Source organism: Elephantulus edwardii, unplaced genomic scaffold (genome assembly GCF_000299155.1).
Source record: "Elephantulus edwardii isolate Elephantulus edwardi_28Jun2011 unplaced genomic scaffold, EleEdw1.0 scaffold00019, whole genome shotgun sequence".
In the NCBI taxonomy this organism is placed as follows: Eukaryota; Metazoa; Chordata; class Mammalia; order Macroscelidea; family Macroscelididae; genus Elephantulus; species Elephantulus edwardii.
In genome coordinates, this window is record NW_006399769.1 from 14,455,026 (window position 1) to 14,465,623 (window position 10,598).

Here is a 10,598-nt window from a genome sequence, read left to right on the forward strand (position 1 = left end):
TTTTTACTGAAATGTGTGTGTGTGTAGTATATATATGTGTGTGTGTGTAGTATATATATGTGTGTGTGTGTGTATGTGTGTATATATCAACCCCTTATTGTATGCTTTTTCAGTCACCCAATTTATGTATTAATTTGTATTTCCTTCTCCTTCCATTCCCATCCCTATTAACCATCCAAGAATGATTCTGTGAATAAACCTTTCTTTAACTCTTTACAGTAGTGACCTTATATATAATTGTCCTTTAGTCACTGACTATGTCACCCAGCATAGTTTGTTCTATGTCCATCTATGTAGTGCAGGTTTTTTTGTAGTGCAGTTTTTGCAAAGTTTTAAAATCTTTTTTAGTGATACATAATACTCCATTGTGTGACTGTCCTATATTTTCTTTAGCTACCTGTTGATGATTCTCTTTCATATTGTAAAAAGTGATGCAATAAACATGGAAGTACATCTATCAGTTTGTGTTGCAGTTCTTATTTCTTTGGGTCATAAACCTAGTAGTGGGATTGCTGAATCAAATGATATTTCTGATCTCAGTGTCAAGAAAACAAAGATTCTTACGACTGGACCAATAGAAAACATCATGGTGGGTGGAGAAGCAATTGAAACTGTCAAGAACTTCATCTTACTTGGATCCACAATTAACATCCTTGGTGCAAGCACTTAGGAAATCAGAAGACATGTTGCAGTAGGAAAATCTGCAATTAGGGACCTGTCCAAATTATTGAGGAGTAATTATGTCATTTTATGAACTAAGATGCATCTTATTCAAGCCATGGTCTGTCCAGCCACTTGCTGTGCATCCGAGAGCTGGACAATGTATAGAGATGACAGAAGAATTTGTGCCTTTGAGTTGTGTTGTTGGAGAGGAGCGCTGAACATCCCATGGACTGCCAAAAGAACAAATAAGTATTTCTTGGAGAGGTTGCCGCAAGAGTGTTCTTTGGAGACAGGGATGATGCACCTTTGCCTCACATACTTTGGGCATGCTGCTTGGAGGGGCTAACTCAGTGTTGACTGGTAGACTAATGCAGTGACTGCTGCAATGAGCTGTAGTGTGTCAGGAAGTGTGAGGATGGCGCAGGTTAGGATGGGGTTCAGATCCACTTTCCATAGGGTTACTGTGAGTCATACTTGACTTGATGGCAACTAACAACAACTATCTGAGAAAATTTGTTTCTGATTTTGGAGAATTAAGTTGCCAGACCTTTCTTCTGAAGCATCTCTGAGTGACTCAGATAGTCAACATTTGGGTTAACTGTACCACTCAGGGATTCTAGAAACAGCTTACTGGTTGTTGTTAGGCATGACCCATAGTGACCCTGTGAAGAATAGATCTGAACCCTGTCCTATCCTGTGTCATCTTCGTACATCCTGATACATCATATTCCTCTCCAAGGAATAGCCCCTCCTAGCTGTATGTCCAAAGTATACTACTCTTCTCCAACACCAAAGCTCAAAGGCATCAGTTTTCTTCTTCTGCCATCCTTATTTCATTGTCCAGCTCTCAGATGCATAGCAAGTAGTTGGAAAGACCATGGCCTGAATGAGATGCACCTTAGTCCTCAAACTGACATCAGTACTCTTTAATAATTTGTAGAGAATCCTAACTGCACACTTTCTCAGTGCAATGTCTCCTGATTTCCTGACTGCTGGTACCATGGGCGTTGATTGTAGATCCAAGTAAGATGAAGTTGTTGACAGTTTCAGTCTTTTCTCCATCTATCATGATGTTGCCTATTGGTCTAGTGGTAAGAATTTTTGTTTCTTGACATTGAGGTACAATCCATACTGAAGACTCTATTCTTTGATCTTCTGTAACAAGTGATTCAAGTCCTCCTCACTTTGAGCAAGCAAGGTAGTGATATCTGCATAATTAAGGCTATTGATGTCACATTCTTCATAGAGTCCAACTTCTTGAATAATTTGCTCAGTGTACAAATTGAGTAGGTATGGAGAGAGAATACAACCTTGACATACTCCCTTCTTTAAATCATGTAGTGCTTCCTTGCTCTGTTTACACAACAGTCTCTTGGTCCAGGTATAGTTTTCACAAGAGCACAAATAAGTACTCTTAAATTCTTATTCTTCTCAATGTATTACTCAAAATTTCATTATAAGGATGAAGAAGGATGTATTTGAATTGCTTAATAATTAAGTGCCTGACAAATAGTAAATTCTTCCTAAGTAGCACAATCTGTTATTGTTTATCTAGGATTAAATATGTTGTTGGTGTTGTTGTGTGCTATCGAGTCACCAGTGACTTATAGTTACCCTACAACAGCCCTAAACCTTGCTCTATCCTGTGCCAATCTTACTGTCTCTGATATGCCTACTTCCATTACCCCAGTCACTGAATAAGTCAATCTCATTGATGGTCTTCCTCTCTTGTGCTATCCCTCCACCCTCCCACGCATGATGTCCCTCTCCAAGGACTGATCCTGCCTTGCAGTATGTCCAAAGTATGTCAGACGAAGCTTCAGCATCCTTGACTCCAAGGAGCAGTCTGGTCTCACACTCTCTAGGATGAACTTGTTTGTTCTCCTAGCAGTCCATAGTGTATTCATTACTCTTCTCTGGCACCACAGCTCAAAGGCATTAATTCTCCTTCTATCATCCCTAGTCATTGTCCGGCTTTCTGATGCATAGAAAGTGATTGTAAAGACTGTGGCCTGCATCGGGGTACCTTAGTCTCCAGACGGACATCGTTACTCTTTAGAACTTTGGCGAGGTTTTTCACAGCCGACTTTCCCAATGCAATTCGTCTTTTAATTTTCTGCTGCTGGTACCAAGAATGTTGATTGTGGAGCCAAGTAAACTAAAGCTGTTAACAGTCTCTATCTCTTCACCATCTGTCATGATACTGCCAATCAGCCCAGTAGTGAGAATCTTTGTTTTCTTGATGTTGAGCTTCAATCCATATTGGAAGGCTGCAGTCCTTGACCTTTAGAAAATAAGAGTTAACTCAGATATTATATCACATTAAAATGTATTTTTCTTTCTATCTCTAGGTTGAATATGTTTCAGGAAAAGTTTTTTTTACCACCTTTTCTGATTTGAATATACTAAAGAAATTAAAATCGGCAGAAAGATTATTTTTGCTGATTAAAAAACAGTGTCCACTTAATGTTTCTTCTGCAAATAAAGGTATGCCTATTTCTTTCCTACACATGCCTTATTCTCCAATTTCCTGTTTAACATTAATACTTTGCCACTTCTTGTTTTTAAGATTTATTTATACCTGTGGGAATAGTAATTATGTCCTTTTTACTATATTTCCTTGGTATTAATTACCACTTAATTGCAGTCTTTGTTGTTGAGTACCATTGATTTGAAACTGACCTATAGCTGACATGCCAGTGAGTTTTCAGAGTCTGGAAATCTAACAGGAGGATATTGCCCATCTTTCTCCCATGGAGCAGCTAGTGAGTTCAAACTGCATGCGTTCAGCTTGACAGCACAGGCTGACAATCATTACCACTAGGCTACCAGAGCTCCGTAATTATAGTCTTTAGAGTCTGTCTTTTATCTTGACAATTTGCTCTCTGTCTTCATTGTTATTAGCCACATGTTGTTGTTTTTTTTAATTTAAGAATTATTATGAGGCATCTTCTTTTTTTTTTTAAATTTATTTTATTATTTTTGTGTGTGTACCGTCAAATTGGATCTGACTGGTACAGGAGGAGACTGGCCCCCTTCTCCAGAAGAGCATCTGGTGGATTTGAACCGCAAACCTCTGGGATTGTGGTGCAGCTTCCTGCCACTAGGCCACCAGAGCTCCCTAGGCATCCGCAATAGAGATGATATATGGTTGGTTTTATTTAAATGGGTGGATAGGCGTGTACTAACTCAAGATGCATTTCTTTTAATAAATGAATAAAAATTGTCTGTCGCCTTTAGGTGATAAATGATATAATTGGAAAAAATGCTACTCTGTAAAATTTCTTATTTCTGGGACATTAAATGTTTTGAATGCATTTATAAAATGCTGGATATAAAAGGACCTTAAAGGTAGATTCTCCACTCCCTAATTTTAGAAATCATTGTGCTAAAGTAATTTTAAATGCTTGATAAAAAGACCAAAGTGTCAGACTCTGTAGGAGAAGGCTACTTCAAATTTCAGTTTGCCCATTTTACAAAGTTGTACTATTATAAATTAATTCAAGAAAGAGGTGGCAAGAAATGAAGGTAACACAGGAAAATATTGTCTATAAGTCCCCACATACGATACTATGGGGTGAATAGAATTATATCCTGTTATATCCCCCTCATCTTTAGGGAACCACAGTAATTACTTTTGGATCATCTTGACCACCTTTGCTCATTAAAAAATATTATATTGAGTTGATCATTCTGGGAAGTCCCTGAAGTAGGAATTGGGTATCTGTCTTAAATGTTGCTTTATGAAAATTCATTTTAAGATATATGCCAATATTGTGATATCTGCACTTAAATAGGCTAAAATGTGATTATTTTGCTTTTGAGCTTTGTGGTTTGCACTTTATTCTTTTAAACTTACTTTTTCTAAGTTATGAGGTTTGTAATGCTTTTAAGTTTCATTTTTATAGCTAGATCAGCATTGTTTCAATTTGCATTCTAGCTCATATTTATTAGCATTGAGCAAGGAACTTTTTAAAAAAAAATTTATTTCATTATTTTGTGTGGGTGTACCATCAAATCAGATCTGACTGCTACAAGAGAAGGTTGTTCCTTCTTCTCCAGCAAAGCATCTGGTGGATTCAAACCATGCATCTCTGAGATTGCAGGAACAAGGATCTTTTTAATTATATGATCCTTATAAAGGAATTTTAAGACTTTAAACATACTCCATAGCTTTTCTTATTTTGAATTCCTATAGTTTAGGAAAACTTTAACATTCGGTAGCATTTTAAGTTATCATTGTTACAAAAATAGGAATTTCCTCAATTTTTTACCAGTCTTAGAATGATTTGGTATAATAATACACTATTTATGTAAATATTTCCAATTCTTAAATATTTGTATTAAAATATGTGTAGTCTAGAGATATCAATTAATTTTTCTTTCATTCATTCCACAAATAATTACTGAATGCCTCCAAAATGTAAGAGCACTGGAGACAAAGGAGTGAAAACAAAAGAGAAACTTCCCTGCCCTCATGGACTGTATGAAGTCAGACAGACAACAAATGAGCAGTAAGATATAAAATGTAGTATGTCACCTCATGAATTAATAAAATAAGAAATATAGAAGAGGGATGTAAGATTCTCCATTGATTGGGATGGGTTATATGTTTTGAATTGAGTGTTCAGGGAGGGCCCAAGTGAAGATTAAGGAGGTGAATGAGCTATACTGGTTTCCTGAACAGTGTTCTGGCAAGAGGGAACAGTGAGTCAAAAGCCCTGAATTAGGAACATGCAGAGTCACTCTGACTACAGTGGAAATTGCTAGTGAGTGTTAGGTAAAACAACTTACCTCAAACACAATGCTATTGAATCCGTTCTGATTCACCACAACTCTCCATCAGGTTTCTAAGGTTGTAAATCTGAAAGAAGAGAGAAGGCCCATCTTTCTCCTGCTGGTAGATTTGAACCACCAGATACTCACGGAGTTTGGGTTAGCAATGAAGTTTCGATGGACTACGCCACCACAGTCCCCCTGACTTCATGTAATTCCAGGGAATTTATCATGCTTGGAACCAGGAGTGGCATCCACTTCCAAAATAGCTTGCCTCCATAAACTATGAACTTGGAGAAATGATGAAAATTATACAAGTCTTTAGGTCTTTTGTTCATAGGGTCGCTATGAGTCATCTATGACTTGATGGCACATAACAACACCACCAACATAGAGCTCTGTGGGCATGGTGGACAGAAAGTTATGCTACCAAGTCAAGGGTGGGTGATTTTAATCTGCGGCCCTCCGCCCTGGTTTTAATTAAACATTCTTCTAAGTAGTATAGGACTGGTCTGTCCATTTGCTGTACAGAGCTAACTCATGGATGCTGTGATGCTAAACACTATGACACTGATGCATCAAATGTGATAATGGTTACTTACCCATGGTAGACAGTGCTTGGTGAAGCTTGAAAGCAGGTTTGGCATCTACTTCCAAAATAGCTTGCCTCTGGAAACTATGAACTTGGAGAAACGATGAAAGTTATACAATGGTTTAGGTCTTTCGTTTGTAAGGTTGCTATGAGTCATTTACGACTTGACGACATTTAACAACAACAGCAGCAACAGGAAAACATTCTGTGTGTGTGAGATTATATATAAATATTTATGTATAATAAAAACAAGCTTTATTCTGGAAAATAATGATAAATTTCATGTTAAATTAAAGAACTCTGTGGGTGTAATTGCACTGCTAACCCAAAGGCCAACCAAGTGCTCTGGTGGTTGAAATCCACTAGTACTTCTGCAGTGGAAAGATGGGCAATGTCCTCCTGGAAACACAGTTGAGGTTCTTCCAGTATGGCAATGAGTAACTCTCACAGCAATTTAATAAAAATTATTTTTTTAAAAAAATAAAGTTAATGGAAATTTGCATTTGAGGGACTGAATGCAGTAGTAGGCTGTTTATAAAGCTTCAATGTAGGATAAACTGAGATGTTATTTATTTAGGAAGACTCTTCAGTGAAATGAGAAGCTTGGTAAATGATGATCCCGGAATTTGGTTGAATGGCCTTTCAATTTGGAAAAGTCTTCTTGAACTTGATGCAAAAGATAGAAAACTTATGCAAGAAAATTCTAACCCATTAAAAAGAAAAGTGGAAAAAAATGACATTATCATTGCTAAGAGTTTAAAAATAGAACAAATGCAAGACATACATGAGAATAGACACAGCCATCTGGAAGAAACACTGGACCAAGATCTTATCACTAAAAGAGAACATTTTCAAGATGAGTTTCAGAATGCTGCCAAGAAAGCACTTGTTGATCATAATGATGTTGTGACATTCCGAGTGTCCTGTCGCTGCAGTGGATCTGTTGGAAAAGCCTTTACTTCACAGGTATGACCATCTCCCAAAGTGGTTTCCCATGTCTTTAAAGAGGTACTTACCTTTTTAATTTAAAATTATATTAACATCTCAAAGAAGAGCTGGCTAGGTCTAAACTGGTTACAAGGCCTAATCTCATATTATTCGATATCTGTAAAAAATTTGCTTTTTTCTTTTTAACTTTATCTTAGGTTTTAAGAGCAATAATATGCTATTGCATGGAATGACTTAGTTTTTGCCTAAGCAGTTCCTTAAATGTTGAGATGCCTTTGGTATTTGGAAATCCTAAAGTCATGATTCTGAGCTTTTAGAGTTCTGTTCAGATTTATTTAATAGCTGTGCTGCATCAGATCCTGCATATGTGATTGTCATGGGGACAAATGCACAGATATCTCAGGGCCTCAAGAATCTAAGAGAGAGAAGAGCTACAAAATGTTTGCTTTGAATGCCTTTATTGTTAGCATTTTACAAAGCACAATGAAGTACATAAAAGTCCTTTATGTACTTAGCCAGCCTTTAAAAGACTATAAAGCTAGAGTAAGTATAATACCTACCTGTCTGGTTATTTTTAAACATTTAAGATTTTGATAACTGAAACAGTTCTTTCTGCTTATAACTGTTTCTTAAAACTCAGGTCATGATCTTGTTATTTCATATACCTATACTTAGTATAATAGAGCTTACACATGCATAGGTACTAATGCTAAGACATGTATTTTGGATGGGGGGAGGGGAGGAAGAAGCCTTATTGCCTTCAGTGGAATATTGCACTTCAGTAGAATAATGGAATATTGCAACCCGAAATTACCATCCAGTAGTCTGATTTGGCTTTACAGGTTTTATTAAATTTTGCTTATTTTCAAGTTTTACAATTTCACCGTTGTCATTTTTACATATTACTTGCTGCTTTTCTAGGAGATAGAAAGGGTAATTGGAGTTGCTCTTATGAAACAATTGGGATGGAAAGCAGATTTGAGGAAACCAAATTTAGAGGTAATGAATGCTTATTTTATTTCCTATATGTAGAGTATATTGTCATATCATTTAAAAGCTGGGTCAACCCATATTGTACTTTTATATTTTATTGTTTTTAAAAAAACGTACCTACATGGATTCCAAAGTCTTATTTCTCTTTAACAGTAGAGTACTGTAGGCATTTTTGTATAATCTTCACTGTGAAAATATTTATTCAAATAGGACTTTATGGCATAAATTATTTTTTGTTGTTATTGTGTGCTGTCAAGTCAGAACCAACCCAAAGCTGAGCCTCGAGCAGGTTTTTAGAGGCAGTAAATCGAAGAGATTGCTCATCCCTCTCCTGCAGAGTAGAAGCCTCTTTCCACTAGGCCACCAGTCACATTTATTATGAGATTGTAATGATTTCTCTATGATAGTAATTCTACGATCTTTGATAAGAAAGCCCTGCACAAAATTCACTAAGTTGTTACCTATAGCTTTGTTAGGTTTGTGAGATTATGGATTATTTTCTCTCTATTTTCTAGATTGTTTAAATGAGTTTATATTACATTTACAGTGACATCAAGGTAAAAAACATGAGAAAATGCTGGCTATAAAAGTATTCTGTTACTTTAAAAAAATTATCTCATAAATTTGACAAATATTTAGTCATTTTTATGATCCATTAATTAATACAACTACTTATTATCTACCTTTAAGTAGATTAATAGCAGACCAAGTAAATCAGGATATTTTGTACTGTTTCAATTTTAATTTTATTCTTATGAGAGTGAGGATATTTTCCTCTTGTCTTTCCCTTTCTAATTCACATATCCTGTCTTGGTTTCCTCTTCCCTATATCTCCAACTCTATCTCTCTCAAAATTGTTCAGAATTTTTTCATAGATTTGTTCATAAGTGAGTTAATGTAGCTAATTTAATTTTTATTGTCATTCAGTGCAATTGATAATAGCTATAATTGATAGACATAATTAATATAAAAAGTTGTTATCACTAAAATAATCTACATATCTGTGACTAAAAATTGTCAGAAGAATCAGGTCAAATCTTATCCTGTGAAATTAGTGGGAAACATAGGTGCTAAGAAATTTTATAGCAAGAGAAGCCTTAACACTTAATATGTAAAAACAAAGTAAGTGTGCTAGATCTTCAGTGTAAATTATGAATAGAAGAGTATTACGATCTCAGTGAAAAATTTTGCTAACATGAATAATAAAAAAAATTAGACTAGCTCTAATTAGATTAACACTTGTTCAGGTAGCAAAACAGCATTGGTAGGATATTCCATAAAACACATCAGATTACATCAGTTTAAGACAGATTCTTATCTGTAAAACTTAACCTGGGCAGCTGAGGCATTTAAATTGTTTACATGATCTAACTGACAGAAAAAAGAAAATAAGGGATGAAATTTACTTGTAAACTGTAGAAAAATAGGGACCGTCCTTCCTCCCATTATCTATGGCTTGAAGAAAAGATTCTATTATTCTGTGAGTATGTATATAGATAGACTTGAAGACTGTGTGCCATAGAATTTTATTAAGGGCTAGAAGTTGGGAGGATTTAGCAAATCTCAAGCCCAAATGTTATAAAATTCTTTCTGTTCAGTAATTCTTTCTGATAAGAAAGTTGATTGTAAGTTTCTCACAGTACTATTCTTTTTTTAATCATTATTATTTTTATTTTATTATTTTTTGTGTGAGTGTACCGTCAAATCAGATCTGACTGGTACAGGAGGAAATTGTCCCTCCTTCCTCGGCAGAGCATCTGGTGGATTCAAACCGTGCGCCTCTGGGATTGTAGTTGCAGCTCCTTGCCACTAGGCCACCAGAGCTCCCCCTCACAGTGCTATTCTGTGTGGTTTACTTACATTGTCCTTGAAATTTTCCTCTAAAATATACTGAAAATTTTATTTGTGTCTACTCCAAAGAGGGGACTACCAAAACTTTATTTCCCATATATGACATAGAAAACTTTATATTTTTTTAATTAACTATGGTATGTATGGATTTAAAATTGAAATTTGCAAATTATAATGCTTTTTCTTACTCCATTCTTACAGGTTTTTGTACATCTAAATGACGTTTATTCTCTAGTTGGGATTCCTGTTTTCAGGTAAATACTTGTATTCTTTGTGATTGTTCCTAGAGAGATTGTGTGACATTAAGAACTTTATAGTTATAATTTATAGTATGAATTGTTGATATAATAGTGAGATAAAAGTATAGGATTTTAGTCTGTTGCTTGGACTAGTGAAATATTTCCATGGCTTTCTTAGTGGATATGATTAGATTTAACTTCTAGTTGTTGATGATTGCCGCCTAGTTGAGCACAACTCAAAGCAACCCTATGAGCAATAGAACTGAAGCCTTTCTCTAAAGTTCATAGATTTCCCAAAGAATGTTGTTTAGGAAGTGGATGCCACTTCTGCTTCCATGGAATGCCACTGTCAGCACAAAGGCTGTTGTTGTTGTTGTTATGTGCCGTCGAGTCATTTGCGACTCATAGCGACCCTATGCATCAGAGCCCTAAACCCTGCTTATCCTGCGCCAACCGCACCGCCTCTGACACACCCATCCCGATTACCCCAGTCACCGAATCAATCCATCTCATAGAGGGTCTTCCCCTCCTGCGCT

At 35.9% G+C, this 10,598-nt stretch overlaps 1 protein-coding gene across 1 annotated transcript in view; it reads left to right on the forward strand.

Moving 5' to 3' along the window:
• The window catches only part of THUMPD2 (THUMP domain containing 2), an 88,963-nt gene that overhangs the window by 14,505 nt on the left and 63,860 nt on the right, over positions 1-10,598 (forward strand). The window contains exons 2-5 of the mRNA XM_006882384.1: positions 3,015-3,150; positions 6,609-6,997; positions 7,901-7,978; positions 10,025-10,077. Coding sequence (XP_006882446.1) covers positions 3,015-3,150; positions 6,609-6,997; positions 7,901-7,978; positions 10,025-10,077 — 656 coding nt within the window. The remainder of the gene's footprint in view (positions 1-3,014; positions 3,151-6,608; positions 6,998-7,900; positions 7,979-10,024; positions 10,078-10,598) is intronic.